This window comes from Cyphellophora attinorum (genome assembly GCF_001299255.1).
Source record: "Cyphellophora attinorum strain CBS 131958 chromosome Unknown Contig3, whole genome shotgun sequence".
Lineage (NCBI taxonomy): Eukaryota > Fungi > Ascomycota > Eurotiomycetes > Chaetothyriales > Cyphellophoraceae > Cyphellophora > Cyphellophora attinorum.
Genome location: NW_017253231.1, coordinates 536438 through 553334, shown reverse-complemented (window position 1 = coordinate 553334; position 16897 = coordinate 536438). Strand labels below are relative to the sequence as shown.

The following is a 16897-nucleotide window of genomic DNA, read 5'->3' as shown; positions in this document are numbered from 1 at the left end:
ACAAAGATCAGTGACTGGCACACACCGCCACGAAGGTTCCAACTGATCTGGATCTGATTTAGTCCAGCAAACGCGCCCGCACTCTACGCCTCTCGACCTGGCACTGTGATTCAGGCTCTTGCCATATCCGACGGCTACCGCAACTTCCTGCATCACCCGTGCCTTCCTGCGATATTGGTAGCGCCTTCCACTTCGTTCCTTTTACATTGCTTCTCCGCATCGGTTCATTTCGTTGACTAACTAGACGCACCCACCATGTTCGACACTTAAGTGTGCTTCAGGCAACATGTCGTCTACCAATCGTCATGATGGGCAACCACATGACCAACACAACCGACGGCGTTCGCTGATTCCAACACCGTCGACGGGAACCTCTCGTAAAGCGTCACCTACGCTTGCACTCCTCAACAAACCTCTTCCTTCCCTACCACGATCCGAATTAATGCTTCCGTACAAGCAACGCCCTGGAGATGATCTTTCAGGAGTCCGCCAGCAACTGAATGTTCGCAACTTGTGAGGTCAATCAACCACCTTGGAGATTACCACGCTGACGTTGGACAGTTCGATGAAGTCATTGGACGGTCCTGCCGAAGTTGTACCTGCTCAGACTCCAGCGCTGAGCCGTCCTCAGCTGCCCAAATCGAAGACTTCTGTGTCGTTCTCGTCTCAGCTTCGCCGTCAAACAATGCCGGATCGTCATCTGCTCAAGCCTGTACTACCACCTCTACCACATAGTCAGTCTCTAGGCAACACGTCATGCTTCACAGCAGGTAGACCGACGCCATCACCCGCACAGCCCGCAAGGAAGATCTTCTCGAGACATGACAGCGAGCCACGTGTCACGGCAGTGGATGCAATACTCGAAAGCCGGATGACAGCCCACGAGATTAAAGTCCTTAATCAAGTCCAAAAGGAAGCCTTGGTGAATCGAGACAAACTCAGATCACGCCACAGTGCCGGCATGTCAGCTTCGACGTCAACGTTCTCGTTGCATGCAGCCAAAATCGAGCCCGAAAACGTCATGCAGAGTCGCCGGGAGGATTCAACTCCGGTCAGGAAGAAGCAGAACATCAACAGAAAATCATTGACCGTCGATACTGAGCTAGCCAACTCTGCTACCATCCGGCCTGTCCCACAGACTACACACAGCAGCGACGGTGGCAACGACAGCGCTGCAGTCGATCCAAAACATGTGAGTGAGCACTAATGATTGTGACGTCCAACCACTGAAGTGCTCTAGGTATACTTTCCCCAGGATCAGGCGTACTGGCTGGGTCGGTACGTAGCACTGTGTGATCGACACAGGTCAGCAGCTATGACCGCGACGCTCTTCTCGGCAGTGCCTCCGAACAAATCTGCAATGTCAGTCAATGAGTTGTCCTTCGAAGCTGGCGAGCGCAAAATCAAAGCCGCAGTTCTGAGCGAGCTGCGTGACTATTGCAAAACTGCTAGGGCGCTGCAGAGTTTTGAGTCTTTCGCGACGCAAGTCACAACTACTGCAGGAGCATCAGACTGTCGAAGCGAGCCCACAATTTATTCCACGTGTCATGCATCGCAGCAGCAGCAGCAGCAGCAGCAGCAGCAGCAGCAGCAGACAAGTCCTGCATCTCTGCACAGCCCACGTTTGAAGTCCTTGTCCAAACCCACCACGGTCAAAGGACCTGACCCATCACACAAGAAGCGGACGAAACCTGACAATGTGTTGCCCAGCATCCTAGGTCGAATGGTAAAGAGCAAGACCACTGGTGACCTGAGCTCTCTGGATCCTGGTGTTCGGTCCCTGGCCAACCAGTCGGCTACTCGAAAGCAGTCTACAAGGCCTGTGATCACAGTGCATAACCGGCGCAAGTCTTCCACCACAGTTGCATCCTTGCCCTCATCCATCCAATCGAAGGGTAACGCCGTGGTCAGTCCGAGAGTGACTTTCACTCATCAGCATAGTGATTCACACTCGAAAAGCACTCTGGCTTGTGACGCAAACCCATTGAATCCAACAACACCTCGAAGACCATCACCGTGCCACTGCAGAACCCCATCCTTCGGTTCCGAACGACTCCATGAAGTAGCTAGCGGTGCGAATGTATCGGTGCTGGAGAGTGGCCATCCTCGTCCGCCGAGTCCAATCCCGCCAGTGACACCCAGGTATAGGGTCAGCATGCTCGACGACGAGAAATCCTTTACATCGTCGTCAAGAAGAGAGGGGCGGAGAAGAAGCAGTGGCGATGTGATGAAAGAGATCTGGGACTCGACCGTGAGAAAGGTGAAAGGGAAGCGGGTTGGTGGCTCGAGCTCGTACATGAGCAGTGGTGAGGAGCTGCATGGTGTACCAAGTGCGAAATCATGAAGAAGATACCACGAACTTTTTGCAGATGTTCATCTATTTGGACGGGAAAAACGACTCTGTGGTAGCGGTCAGCGATGCTGGCGCTGGGGATGTGTTGTTCAAGATCAGCATCTGTTGATGATTATCGAGCAGAGAACTTAAGAGAGCATGTCGTTCCATGTCTGAGGCTGTTGTGGTGGGAGATGGGGCATAATTGTCAACTCATTGTTAGGTCAGGTCAGGTGGCTCAAGTATATCAAAAGCGCTCATTCCGCCGTATACTTCGACATTCGACGCTGCTCTGTGACCTGAATCAGTCCAGTAATCACGTTGAAGGGTGAGGAATGACGAAGAAAGCCTTACGTCATCCGGTCTGGCGAACGCTCGTGAGTATATATGTACGTCAGCAGGCACAATGCAACATGTCATGCCAATGACTGACACGTGGATCTCGTCCTTGACAGCTGCGAGGATACCTCCTCAACCGGTCTCGCATGCCCTCCATCAGGTAGATGTACAACATGTAGCACGGCCGTTGTGTTACGTTGCAGGTTTCGGCTCAGCTTCAACGACAACAGGATCAGTGTTCAGTGTGTTAGACGAGCCACTCCTCTCACCACTTGTTGGCTGTGAGGTTCCACGGTTGGGTGTCTCTGATGTGGCGGTCTCCCCAGTACCTGTTGGCTGCGAGGCGCCAATACTCGGTGTAGTATGCGGGGCAGTCTTCTCTGTCGCTGCTGGCTGCGATGCACCAGTAGTCGCTATGTTGTTTGCGGCGGGCTTCTCGGTGGCCGCCAGTGGCGGTGCACCAATCTTTCGCGCCTCCGACGCTCGCATAGCGGAGTCTGCACTGTCCGGCACAGCCTTGTACTCACCAGTAATCTTATCCTTGATCCACTCCGGTGCCAGATCGTCCCTCCTCAACCGGATCAGATTCGTCGGCACCTTGACCTCCCACGGATCACCATACTTGGTAGGCTGCTCTGCGCCCTTTCCCAGACTCTCCTGGATCTCCGCTGCGATAGGTAAGAACAACGGTGAACTAATCCCTGGCAGCGGCCCACCCATCCAGACCTTACCCGTTGCGAGGAAATGCTCCAGTGCGCCCTCGAAGCCCGGCCTCACAGGGACGTTTGCGCGAGCATAACCCGCCTGGATGAACTTCTCAAACTCCGGATCCTCGTCCTGGTAGTCAACGCGACGGTACCAGTGATCTTTGCGGCCCCAGAAGTAGGGGTAAAGAATCCAGGTCATTTCCTGCCATTCGAAAGCTTGCTCGAAGAAGCGCACGTAGGGGCCCTGTTGGAAGGCTTTATCCAGATCGATCTCCGACATGGGTAGATTCCCGGGTTGTTGCAGTGTACGGCTTGGCTGGACGGCGCCATACTCGTCGAAGTGTGAATCAGCCATGATAGAGATACAGTTCTTCTTGATCTCATTGCGAATGATGGCGGCGTTCTTGTCCGGATTGCGGCCTTGGAAGGCCGAGTTGAATTTCGCGGCATCAATGGCCGCGTTCTGGTCGGCGATCATCTTGTTGGAGGCGGCTTTGATTTTTGCCCAAGTTGTGTTCTGCCAGTTGCGGAGTGCTTCATCGGTGCGGTCGAGGAAGAGTTCGATGGTCACGGCGAAGTTGTCCATGTAAGCAGCAGTCACAGACCAGGGTATCTCGCCTTGTTCCTTCGTGATGTCAGCCTCGTCGGCGGTGCCGACGCCGCTGAGGGCGCCTTGGCCGATGATCTTGGTTGTGGTTTTGTCTTTGAAGAAGATGTAGTCGGTCGTGACTGTCACAGTGCCAATGACAGCTTTCTTGGGGTCCCAACCCCACTGGAATGAGCCCTGTAGAGAGAGTGTTAGCATTGGGAAGGTGAGTACGGTTTCATGGACGGCTTACACAAGTGACCATGACCCAGTTCTGGTTCTTATCCAGCTGTGATACTCCGGTGGCGGTAACAGAAATCCCTGTGACCATGAACCCTGCCGGGATCACAATCTTGTCCGCCTTCGAGTGAGGCTCGTCTTTCCCAGCAGCGTATGATGCAGTGCTCTCGTCATCTCCTGTGGAGGGGCCGTCAGATCTGCTACGTTGTACTGCACTAAGTACTGCGTGTAAGTCTTGACATCCAGCGACTCTGGCAGCGCAGTAAATGATGGGACCATGACCAGTGTATCCGTTGCATCGTTCGGATCAGTCTGCTTGTCCAGGTAAAAGGCACCGGGTTCGGGTATCATGAAGTCAAGCATGGTACGCTTGCCGTAGTTCCAGGTCTGGGCTTCGTAGATCTTATTCTGCCACTGATATACACCCGCAATGTGACTGCTGTCGGGGCCTGATGTGTTCTTGAATTCGTGGAGATCCTTAGTCGAGGTTTCAGTCCTAATCTTTCTCACGATTCTTTGCAGCATTCTCTTAGTAATCTTGTCGACAGCTTTGGCGGTCACGTCTTTTGAGTACCGAGAAGCCTCTTTGGTTGCTTCAGTATTGCTGCGATCGTTGGAGAAGCTTGCATTGGCTGACACGCTGACGGTCGGGCCGTAGCTCGCTGATACGGTCACTCCGGCCTTCACTGAGGCGTCTTCCTTTATAGTGTTGGCGCTCTCATGAGACACCTCAAAGCGTTCTGCGGTGGTAGTGTCCGTCTCTTGAGACTCTGTTGTCTCCAATTCTGTCGTGGTCTCGGTCTCCTCGACCGTCGACGTATTGACTTCACGGCTTCTCGTCTCACCCTTGAGAACGTTCTCGATATAAGCAACATCACCTCCCTCGTACCGAATGAGTTGTTGCTTCACCACAAGCAGGTCAGCAACTCCCAGAACGTTGACGCGCCCAGTGAGCCGTGGCAGAAGAAAACGAGGGGCCGGCAGAATAGGTGCTTTGAGCCCGGCAAGAAAGTCTCCATACCAGGCGCTGACAGCAGGCTTCTGATATTGAACGCGCATGGCACCCACACTACGGACCTTAGCAATGTTGCTGACGTAGGGCTTGTAGGTCAAGTCCAGCTGCTGCGCGTTGTCTCTGAGCGCTGATCTTAGGTTTGCGACGTTGACATCCACTGGCTTCTCGTCCAGCCTGATTGACAAATCCTAGTCCATTCGTCAGTACATGGCCCCCGACAAGATACCAGTATGCCACAGACAGAATCACAGGGTGGTGAGCAACTCTCTCCTCAGGGAGTGACGGCATCAGATGGAGTAGACACGAGGCGATTGTGAGAAATGCCTTACCTTGAAGACGCTCAGCGTGTCGTTTCTGAGACTAGACACCGCTGTAGGTAGTAACTTAAATGGGACTTCTTGTGTTTCTGGCAGTGCGGGAGGCGGTGGTGGCTGAAATGCGACTTGGCCGAAGGTGTCCAACAGAGTTTTAGACATATTCACCAGAGGGTTGACAATGGCAGATGCTTGAGCTAGGGCTGTGTCGTGTGTCTCGGCTCTCGAAGCAGCTGCATTTTCTCCTAGGGACCTGACCACGATTGGCGATTGCAGACCCCTCTCAAAAGACTTCAGCGTCAAATTAGCCAGGTTTTGAATCAGATCCTGATGTCGTGCAGCGAGCGCTACATGCGTGAGGTCCACAGGAGGTGCGACTGGTGCAAAAGGCTTGGGCTTGATTGTGGTACGCAGGCTATTAGGAAGTCGAATGATATCGTCCAGCGCATTGACGAATCGCTGTCGTTGAATGAACAGGCTATCGATCTTCGCTTGCGCTGCGACACGTGCAGCTTCGGCCGCGCGCTCAGCCTCTTGACGTGCAGTTGCCGTAGAGAGAATTGACTTGAGCTCAGCGAAGGTTGGCGCCACCACTGGCCGGAGACTATACTTCTGGAGATCGAGCGCATCGAGGGGAAAGTTCGGGTCCGCAACGGCCTTGCGGACAACTTCTATGGTACGAAGTCTCAGCGTGAGGATGGCGACCGTCCCAGTATCTGACTCAAATCCCAGCATTCGGAGAGCGACAAGCGAATCTTTGAGTCTCTTCGCGAGATGGTCAAACCACGCTGGCACAGCAGAAAGATCCGGTAAGGACAGAGCAACCTCGATCTGCTCGGTCAGCGTGCCGTGATTCGCGGCCACCACCTCGCCAGTGGTACTCGTCCCTGCAGGTCCCGAGGTTGTAGCAGCTCGCTTGCCTTCGATCAAATCACTGATAGCTTTCGACGCTTTTTCCAGCGATACGTCATTCGCATCAACAGCATTGATGCCAGCGAACTCGGCGGACGCCACATACTGATTTGCCGCATTCTCCAGGCCTTGCCGCGGATCGTTAGGATTGCTACTCACAGCGCTGCCGAGCTTGACCTGAAAGTCGCTGTCTTGGGCCAGTGGAATAGGTGCATAGCGTGGGTTAGGTCTTAGCGGCGGACGAATCAAGCACAACCGAAACAGCTCTTCGGACATAGTGTATGTCTGTTGTTGCCTGGCCAGGAGGCATGAGACGATCGTTCGGATGACGGTGGGCGACGCTGTGCCATGATAAATCTCCCCCCGTGTGACAAGCAGCTCCTAGGCATCTCGTATGTCTGTCTGGGCATGACTGAGGCTGCAGGACAGCGAATGTCAGGTACGGATTGGCGGAGGTCCAGAACATGCATGTCTGAGGTCGAGGATTCGTATCTCTTCAGCTGCCTCGTGTTTAGCAACGAGCCGGCCAATCCATTTCAGCAGTGGCGTTTATTGCGGCCATACCAAAGAAATCACAACGTATTGGACCGAGACACTGTCACTGCCAAGTACTGTCAAAGTCTGCTACGCGACCTGACATCGAGCTGCTTGGTTCATTTGCCTGGCCAGCAGTAACTAGGTTCCTGTGCAAGGCAGACTCCAGACTCTGGGTGAGTCTGCCTTGAGACGAGTCGCCAGCTCTGGCTGCTCCGTCATGCACGGTAGCTCCATGTTGGGCCATTGATTTCCGAGTTTTCAAGATAATCCTCTGATCACCGCAATTGCTTGATGAGAATTGATCAACATGACAACATTGGTGGAATTCGCGACTCCCTTCTTAGGGCTCGATCGCAGCCGGAAGGCCCGCCCCGGCGCCAAGGACTCTAAGGGCAGCGGCGGTCCAAACGACAAATGGTTCATGGACTGTTATTCCCACTCCAACTTAAGTACCATCGGCGTCTACATCACTCACAAACCTATCAGTCCGAACCCAGCATCTTCATACACAGACACGTCGGCTCATGTCGGCAACAACTGGACTAGCAGCTGGCCTGGCCTGCTACAACAAGGTTGGGGGGCTGTCTTCATATACGCCGGGTATACCACCAAGACAATTGTCATCAACGGTAAGAAGGTGCACGAGGCTCGGAGAGCGAACACAACATTCGTCCAACGGACTTCGGGAAACCTGGCAAGCCTGAGTTCTATGGCATTCTGCATGCACAGCATATAAAGACGGCCATCGCTGAGTTCCAAACCAAACATGGTGTTGACAACGATGGAGCGGTCGTCTTCCTGGACAATGAAGGTGGTAGACTGGCGTTGGACACCGACCTTCTCAAGTACTACACCGCTTTGTACGACGAGCTGCGGAAACCCGGGCCGAAGGAGTGCCAGCCCGTTCGACCTGGCGTATACGCCTGGGGTGCCAACTCCTGTGAGCTCTTGAGACTTCATCCTGACCTGTTCGTTTGGTGGCTGGATCATCGCTTGGACGAGGTTGCAGTGCGGAAGAATGACAATGAGCTGTACCCTATTCCTAAGGAAACCGCCGATTTCCTGTATCTTGAGCCGGCGAAGTTCCCGATTCGTTCAGCATCCTTTCGTACGCAATCTGGTGAAGTGATCGGTCTACTTCCCATCGGAATTCAAGGTCTGCTGAATTATGGGAAAGATACATTGGCGGCAAAGAAGCTCAAAGACTGGATCGACGCCGGCTCAAACCCCAAAGCGAAGCCCAAGTACAACAATCTTCCGAATTTGCCTCGGAGGGGTATCACGAGCAACTTTCTCCCAATGACTCCGTGGGATCTGGATATGAGTCTAGTACGTGATCCGAGATACCCCCAAGCAAGCCCAAGGCTCTTCGTAGATCCTGTCAGCGGAGCCTTTGGCCGTGGGAGTTACGTCAAGCTCGAGAAACGGATGTCTGTTGAAGTTCTTGGGACCGGCCTGGCTACCGCCATCCAAGGGGTCCACCTGGAAGCCGAAGCCCCACTGATATCCTTGGATGGTAGGACCATCGTATCAATTGGCAACTCCGGGAGCATTGTATCTTCCATTCGGAGTAATGCCGGTACCTGGTCGCCTTTTGCAGATATAGTATCGATTACACCTAAAGAAACCCCGAGGCGGGCTCGTGCCTTGGCCGGCGCAACCTTGTCGGACCAGTCGACTCATGTCTTCTTCGTTGCTCGCGATCAAACTCTACATGTCGTATCGCGGTCATCCGCGGTCGCTTCGTGGACAGGTCCGACGCAGCTCCATGACAACCGCGTACATGGCTTCACTACACTTGTTGCTGTGCCCGCGCCGGGGTCCGGGCGAACAATAAGCCTCTTCCACGTCTCGGTGGAGGGGCTGCTTTCGCAAAGCGACTTCACACCACAATCTGCCCCAAGCGTAGCTCCACCGGCCAAGTTCTCGTACATCGAGCCAACGACCGCTGGCAACCTTCTCAAGAAGGCCAGGGTGCAAACAATCCTTGGCGAACTCTGTCTGGGAAGCGCTCTAGCTACCATACGGCCACATCCGTCCACGACATTGGTGTTTGGTGTTCACCGGCGCACACTCCTATTGACGCTCTTCGTCCACAGCGTGGCCTCTAACAGATGGATTGCAGCAATACAGCTCGGCACCGTGCCTGACCACAAGGTCTTTGCTCACAGTAGACTTGCGGCTTCGCAGCCGAATCCAAGTAATACACTACATGTACAGATCGCAGCCGTGACAGCCTCAGGCGTGCCTGCTATCTTCAACGTGGTCGGTACGCCCAGTCCAAGACCAAATACGATGCCCACCTGGGGTCTCGCCGCACAACCAGGCCCGATGCCTGCAATGCAGATCTTACCCCGAGTCCGTCCGTCAAATAGAGTGGCACCTGAGCCAGCCGGAAGTGTGTCTGTGCTCCAGTGGAGTGTCAATCCTTTCAGTGACATACATTTTGGAGTAGATCCGACGTTTGATGCAAAGGCAGCCGGAAAAGACGCATCAGCTGAGCGAGTCGTCGCGATGGCGGGAACCGGTCCAGACAGCGCTGTGGGAGTTCTGTTCAGGCGCATTTCTAGACCCAGTGAAGACTGGTTTCGAGCACCAGCGTGGGCAGCAAGCGAACTTTCCCCAACGACGGTGCTCCATTGATGGGAATCAGGGAGCTCTGCCAGTAATGATCGACACCTTGTCTCCTCAGGATTTCAAATTTCCGCCCACTCAACTTCCAGCTGCACTTCTCTCCTCCCAGCGTCATCGTCGGCGAAGATCTCGACCTTCTCAAACCTCCCTGGTATGCTATCCGCATAGAAGGTCGTCCGCCCTCGCCAGGCCAGCACTTCACGTGTGGTGGCGTCTCGTCCATCTTCCGTCGATGTGGTGACATTGATGCCCTCGAAGATCGTCTGCACGCCAAGATCCTTCGCGCATTTGAATGCAGTGTCCTGCACCACAGCACATGGGAAGTACAGGGAGGAGAGGGTGAACAGATGTGGCTTTGGCTCTCCAGGGGTGGTTGAGGACTGGTCCTCGAAATGGGGAGCATCGGTCTTGGCCAGGTAAGTTGCGCAGCCGCCGGAAGCGTACCAGAGGCCGCCACGGATGAGGCAGCCTTTCGTTTCGGAGAGAGCTTGCAAGTCTTGGTTAGCCCCGAGTGCTAGAGGTTGCTGCTCCACCGGAGCTTTGGGCCCAGAGTCTGATGGGGCAGTGGAGATTGGTCGCACAATCAGATGACCACGACCGGAGAACGGCCGACCTGGGGTGCTAGTCGGATTGGCAGAATGGGTAGGCTTGTGCGGCGGGGAAGTCGTGTGCGTAGGCTGTTGGCTATCCTTCGGCATGTAGCGGATCCCAGTGCGTGGACAATTCGACTTCGAGATATCAGGTCCAGTCGGGACGAATATGTCGGTGTTGGACCTGAGAGTGACCTCGGAGGACTCGTCAAACGGCTCAGCATGGCGTAGTGGTCCCCGAACAGAATAGTGGTACCAGATCTCTTGCAGATAGGAGCCGTGACAGCGTAGTGTGACTGGGAAGCCATCGTGTGGCAATGCTAGCGCCGCTTGAATTGCCTCAAGCTCGTAAGTCTGATCATAGCTAGGGACGATGCCGGCAGCTGCCAATGTGTCGTATGTGTTCAAAGTCGCGTAAAGCATGCAGCATGGGTGAAATACGACGTTACAGCCTCATCACTGTCGGCTGCCGAGTCATAGCACTCCTCATTTAGCGTAGAGATACACGTCCCGTGCTTGTTCCATTCGTGTGCCCATAAGTGATTGTTGTTGCTGTTCAACGAGAGCCAATGCTGGTCCATGTACGAACGAAGATTAGGGGATGAGTTCTCAATGATCGCGCCGATATTGGAATGTTCTCGTTCGCTGTCACAGAATTGCTCGAAGCCTCCAGAACAGTAGTCTGGCCAGAGTCCGTGGATAGTCCAATTTTGCGGCGAGCCCAGGGGTGGAGAAGCATCCCAGAACTGTGTTAACAGAAAATGCCCGCTCGGGTGGTTGACGCAACAAGTGTCCAGATTTGGCGGCAGTCTCGCTGGACAGGACAGGCCTGGATGTACACAGCCAGAGGCTGCAGCTGCCTTAACGCCTTGCGCGATAAGAAGCGCGAGGGCCGGAGTTGCTAACATAGCTGCGCGAATGTACAGGCCACCGTCGCCGTGACGAGGACCAGGCTTCTGACCTTGATGCTTCCTACGGTCAGACCTTGTGAACGACATGGCAGGCACGAAGAAGGGTGGTCGCCTCTTCTAAAACCACTACTACTAGTACGGCGCGTCAACAAGGCCTGAACGCCAAGCGCCCCACTGAAAGCTCCTTGACCTGGATGAGAACTTCATGGCGCACGACCGCACATGGACTTGTGCTGGATGCCTTTTCACTCAAGACCTGAAGACAACATGCAGACATAGGCAGTACAACCACCAAAGTTGACATGGTCCAGAGCAAAGGGCCGATGAATTTTCGTTCAAGCCTAATCTACAACCCGGCCACGCACGAGCACCCCATCACAGGGCCATCTAGAGTCAGCCCGCGGCTGATGCGCAGCCCATCTAACACGGTAGCATATCACTCCCATCGAGGTCATACGCGTCCATCATAGCGCCTTGATCGAGTCCATGAAGAAGCGATTCGCCATGAGCTTCTCGTCGCTCTTTACCATCGTCCGCATCAGCTTCAACTTTTCGTCCTTGCTCATCTCTTCTTCTTCAACCTTCTTCTTCCATTCCTTCAGCATAATCTTCAACAGGCGACTGCCCTCCTCGACCTCTTCCTTGGAGAATTCTTCTTTTTGGTCCTTCGACTTGTCAACATGAGAGAAGTCTTCCAACTCTTCTGCTTTCCGCCGGGCCATCTTCACTACCTTGTCAGGAAAGCGGACGAGCTCGGCAACATGAATGCCGAAACTCTGGTCTGAAATACCTGGCTCAACACGGTACAGCAGCGTCACTTCGCGTCTCTTGTTTGAGCTCATGTCTGTGTCGCCGTTGGTTTCCTGGTCGCCGACGAACGCCACCACGTGCAAATTTTGGACAGCATCGGGAAATTTATCAGCCAGTGCGGTCAGCTCGTGGAAATGAGTGGCGAAGCAGCCGAAGGCGCCGATTTGAGCCACAATTTCTTCACTGATCGCCCAAGCAAGCCCAAAGCCATCGTAAGTGCTCGTACCTCTGCCTAACTCATCTATGATGATCAGTGAGTCCTTCGTAGCGCTTTTCAGGATATTGGCTGTCTCAAGCATTTCTGCCATAAATGTTGAAACACCTTTCAGTTGCGAGTCTGAAGCACCAACGCGGGCGAGGATGCAGTCGAAGATTGTCAACTCGGCTTCTGTGCAGGGAACGAAGCACCCAATCTGAGCCATCAAAGCTATGCATCCGATCGTCCTGATGTACGTTGACTTTCCGCCCATGTTGGTCCAGTGATGATCAGAAATCGGGAGCTGTCTCGCTTCAGTTCCACATCGTTTGTGATGAAGTTGATATCGTCCTGGCATTCGAGACATGGATGTCTTGCCTCTTTGAGGATTGTATCGCCCGTCCCACGAGCATGCATCTTCGGTCTGACGTAGCCGGATGGTGCGTGGACCGAAACGTGTGCAAGACTGACGATCACATCGAGATGGGCCAGTATGGTCGCCAACTGCTCCAGAACGGGCACATAAGACGCAGCTACCTGAACAACTTCCGCAACCAAAGATCCTTGCTTGCGGGTATAATTGGCTGCCTGCTGATCGTACTCTCGTCGGAGGTCCATTAATGTGGAAGTGGTGAAGTACACGCCATTCTTCTGAGTTGAGATCTCTTTGTACGCAGACTTGTTTCGAATGCAACTGGCCTCTGTCCGTGTAAGTCGAAAACAGTAGCCATGTACTCTGTGATTCTCCAGAAACAGTTTTTTGTCCAGCTCCTGATCAAGATCATCTCCGGCTCGTCGATGCTCTTCTTTCATCCCGCGATCGATCCGATCCAACTTCTTGCGAATGACCTTCAGCTGCTCATCAAATTCAGGCTTGATGATGAACTCGTGTCGATCAAGAGCATCAAGATCAACAGTCGTTTCAACCATTTCGGCTAGCTTGCCTAGAGAGTTGGACAGGTTCTTCAGCTTCGACGTATATATTTCATCGAGCGGCACTTGATACTGCTCATCAACAACTGTCTCTAATGCTTCGATGAATCCAGGTAGTCTGATCACAACTTGATAGGCGCGGACAACGTCTTCGAGGTTGGCCTTCCCGCGCTGAAACTTCTTCGCCATTCGATTGAGGTCTGGTATCGACCGAAGGTGCTCTTCTTGCATGGACTGCCGTAGTTCTGTGTCTGTCACGAATGCTTCAACCAGCTGCTGCCGTTTCTCAATTGCAGCCAAGCTCATGAGTGGTTGCTTCAGCCATTGAGCCAATAATCGGCCTCCAATGGGCGTCTTGCATTGGTTCAACAAGCCGAACAAGCTCATTGTCTTAGACCCGTCCCTGGGTCCCGGCATCAGGTTGAGAGCTCGTAATGCTGCTGCGTCAAGTTTCATGTATTGGCTCAGGTCGTGTTGATACAGTTGGTATTGACCAAAGTTCGTCTGGTCGTTCAGAGCCCCGATATACTTGATTAAAGCTGCAGCACTTCCCATGGCGAGTTTCAAGTCGGTCTGAGGAAGTTGGCCTCCTGCGCTGTCTTTGAGGAGTCGTGCCAGGTCTTGCTCGACGTCCTTTGTGCCATAGTCAGCTGCAGCACGCTCTGATACAGCAATGTTACAGTTGTCACAAATTTGACGGATTTTGGTCAGCTCGGGGTCCTTCTTCGAGTTGTCGGTCTGAATGAGGCACTCCTTGACGCCCAGCTGGATGAGCATGCTCTCGAAGTTGGAGTACAGGTCGTTGTCGAGGAACTCACTGACGCCTAGCTCTCGAACACTGGCATCTGCAAAGCAAACACCAACGACCCGAGACTCTGATGCCTTCGCGCTGACTTTGACCGCAAGGATGATGGGCGCGCTCTCGCCTTGGCTGTCCATGCCCGAACCAAGCTCGTCTTCCACACCCTGCAGATTGCCTGGACTTGCCTGACGGTCGAGCTTCCATGTTCCCTTTTGCGACAGCCATATCTCTATACGCTTGCCTAGTCGGAATAGAGCCTCTCTCAGTAAGTTACGGAAGACCGTTGTGGTCATCGTAACACTCGGTAAGGCATTATCGCTGCGACCCAGATTTCGAATGACTGCGGTCGTCTTGTATACAGTGCGAGCGATGAAATCCGCATCTTCTCCGTGTGCACTGTAGAAGTCGCCTCGATCGAGCACTCGAATGGTGTTTCCGGGATCTAATTTGGCGGGTATCTGCCGGTACGCCCGAATGAAGCCGCCCTCATCGTCGACCTGGTAGCTGTCAGTACGCGTGAGACATCATTAACGGCAGTCTTACCTTGAGATCGGGCCGTGAGGCCATCCTGCTGAGCCTGCAGTCGTTCCACGGATACTCGACTCAATGTAGGACCATCCTCAAAATCGTGCCCGCAGGACGAAATCCTGGGGTAAACGCGTTCGCGTCGCGTACGTAAATTGAAGCCAGCGTGTGATAAGGACTACCGTATTCTCGGGCTCTGGACGTCATCCAAGGCCAAGAGGCTCCCGCTCGGCATATGTACGTCAGCCACCGATCTCGTGCATCTCATCGAGGGGACGGCGGCATGAGGTAGGCTAAGCATACACGCCTGAGACGTGAGCAGGCTGATCTTATGACACGCATGTTCTGCCTGACAGTCACAGTACGGAGGCTGCGTGCTGATTCTGACTGACAGCAAGAGCGAACCAGGTTCGCCTGCCAGGTGACCTGCTGCGCGTGAGACAGCCTTCGTAGGAGTCCTTTGTCGCTGCCTTGGCTGCTGGTTCTACCTTGACAGGAAGGAGCTCGTGTTGTGTACTTTCCTCTCGGCAAGTGGCACATTCTTGCTCCGGACTTCCAAGGTTGTGATCATTTCTTCTCTTCTCTTTCAACCACCTAACCACATACTCTTTCAGTCAAGCATTCATTGGCCAGCATACCTACGTACTCAGTCTAGACAATCAGCAGAGCCTTTCACATCACACGACACGTCTCTCAGGCGGCCGTCATGGCATCTCCCTTTAAGACTCGCGAAAGCGAGATGGAGGCCGAGTCTCGCAAAGCTGCCAACTTTCCAGAAGTCGAGAAGAGTCTCTTCGAAAAGTATTCGGACGGCGACATGAGCTTGGTTGACAAATTTACCAGTCAGAGCCTACCCTGTAGACACATGTTTAGCAACGCACTGACACATACAAGGCTTTCTAGGCACCAACAATCCTTTCGGCAAGAAGGCTACGCCCGAGGAGAACGAAGTCTGGCTTCTCGACAACACAGCCTACCGTCCAACGAAATCTGGCAAGCTCGAGCCATGGCAAGCCGAGTTTGTGTGTGCCTACTTCATCAAAGGTCGAAAAGACCTCAATAAGGATGTCAGCAAACTCCTTGATACCCTCGGCCTCGATGGAGAACTCGGCAAAGACCCAGCAGTTACCAAGACTATCGAGGAGCGCCTGAAGCCATTTGTCCACGCTATCAGTCCGGCTCACTCCATTGAGTGTCGTATTCCTTCCCCATCAGGCTCAACATCGACCGCAAGCTTGGTCCCAGCGATCCCAACGGAATCAGCAGCCAGGTGTTACTCACTGGCGGTGGTGATGACGCCAACGGCAAGACCGTTCAATGTACATCCATAGAGGGCTACCCTCCGACTACCAATACCATGACCTTCGTGGCTCCCGAAGGATGGCTCATTTGTTCGGATATCGATGATACAATAAAGGTAGGCAAAATATCCCCGAATCTAGTTGTGTGGTATGCCACTAACCATGGTCACAGAGGACGATGACCCCCGATCCATTGGGCGTCTTGAAGTCAACTTTTGTTGATGAGCCCGAAGTCATCAAAGGCATGCCCGAGCTCTATCGAACCATCGACGAACACTTCAGCCCGGCTTGGTTCTACCTCTCTGCATCGCCTTACAATCTCTATCCGTTCCTTCGCAAGTTCATCAACGCCAATTTCAAGCAAGGCACGATCATATTGCGCGACAAGTCCTGGATGTTCTTTGCTGGACTGTTGCAATCCCTCACAGAAGGAGTCCAAGAGTAAGTCGATCACCTGTGTCCTACTGCGTAACAAGCTGATGCCTGAATAGATACAAGACCGACCGTTTGCGGAAGATTCATTCTTGGCTTCCTCAACGGAAGGTGATCTGCATTGGTGACTCTACGCAATCCGATCCCGAGTCCTACGCCGCCTTGTATCGAGAATTTCCTGGCTGGATCAAGGCTATCTACATCCGCAAGGTCACTGACGCACCTTTCATGGACCAGAAGAATCGGGACGAGCGGTTCCAGAAGGCCTTCAAGGACATCCCGTCTTCTGACTGGACGGTGTTCGAGAAGCCATCCGAGCTCAACAACCACTTGAAACATCTGACCGGTGAGGTACACTAGCATGGTGCTAGATTCGGTCTGCATCTTCATATCGGGGAACACGGCACCCACAATTGAAGTGGTGGAAGCAGTTCCAGGAAGGCCTCCGGAATAACGGTCTTGACGAGCTTGGTATTATTACCATCATGCCCCTAATGACTCACGACAACACTATCCATAGCATATCAATATAAGCGTTTGATCACGAATGACTGCTAGGTGTGATTCCGCTCAGCGCCCGCCCTGGTCAGGAAAATTCAGATCAGATCTTTCTACCAACTGACGTCTCGAATCAGCCACATGATCACCGAACTTACGCATCAGCACCTCAGCGCCCTTCCTGACCTGGAACCCACAAGCACGTCCTGAAACGCCTTGTACTCTTAGACGCACCCTTGCAGGCTCCGTTAGCCGCGAATTATATTCGCAAGACCGGTTGACT

The 16897-nt window shown here is 53.5% G+C and overlaps 6 protein-coding genes across 6 annotated transcripts; 3 read left to right on the top strand and 3 right to left on the bottom strand.

The window, feature by feature from the left end:
- Positions 1-685: 685 nt before the first annotated feature.
- AB675_8464 (uncharacterized protein) lies at positions 686-1207 on the top strand (the record flags this gene model as incomplete). The annotated part of the gene is made up of 1 exon (XM_018148912.1): positions 686-1207. The coding sequence occupies one exon, from the start codon at positions 686-688 to the stop codon at positions 1205-1207; it is 522 nt and encodes a 173-aa protein (XP_018004722.1).
- A 1656-nt stretch (positions 1208-2863) lies between these two features.
- Positions 2864-6721, bottom strand: AB675_8463 (uncharacterized protein; the record flags this gene model as incomplete). Its single annotated transcript, XM_018148911.1, has 4 exons — positions 2864-4162; positions 4218-4370; positions 4409-5407; positions 5549-6721. The coding sequence occupies 4 exons, from the start codon at positions 6719-6721 to the stop codon at positions 2864-2866; spliced, it is 3624 nt and encodes a 1207-aa protein (XP_018004192.1).
- Positions 6722-7289: 568 nt separating this feature from the next.
- Positions 7290-9625, top strand: AB675_8462 (uncharacterized protein; the record flags this gene model as incomplete). The annotated part of the gene is made up of 2 exons (XM_018148910.1): positions 7290-7611; positions 7770-9625. 2 exons carry the CDS (start codon positions 7290-7292, stop codon positions 9623-9625), a joined length of 2178 nt encoding a protein of 725 aa, XP_018004263.1.
- Positions 9626-9678: 53 nt separating this feature from the next.
- AB675_8461 (Ribonuclease T2-like protein) lies at positions 9679-10629 on the bottom strand (the record flags this gene model as incomplete). The annotated part of the gene is made up of 1 exon (XM_018148909.1): positions 9679-10629. One exon carries the CDS (start codon positions 10627-10629, stop codon positions 9679-9681), a length of 951 nt encoding a protein of 316 aa, XP_018004253.1.
- Positions 10630-11581: 952 nt separating this feature from the next.
- Positions 11582-14425, bottom strand: AB675_8460 (DNA mismatch repair protein msh-2; the record flags this gene model as incomplete). Its single annotated transcript, XM_018148908.1, has 3 exons — positions 11582-12315; positions 12381-14355; positions 14402-14425. The coding sequence occupies 3 exons, from the start codon at positions 14423-14425 to the stop codon at positions 11582-11584; spliced, it is 2733 nt and encodes a 910-aa protein (XP_018004340.1).
- Positions 14426-15089: 664 nt separating this feature from the next.
- AB675_8459 (Phosphatidate phosphatase APP1) lies at positions 15090-16476 on the top strand (the record flags this gene model as incomplete). The annotated part of the gene is made up of 5 exons (XM_018148906.1): positions 15090-15225; positions 15278-15575; positions 15599-15800; positions 15857-16125; positions 16176-16476. 5 exons carry the CDS (start codon positions 15090-15092, stop codon positions 16474-16476), a joined length of 1206 nt encoding a protein of 401 aa, XP_018004733.1.
- Between the last annotated feature and the right edge of the window lie 421 nt (positions 16477-16897).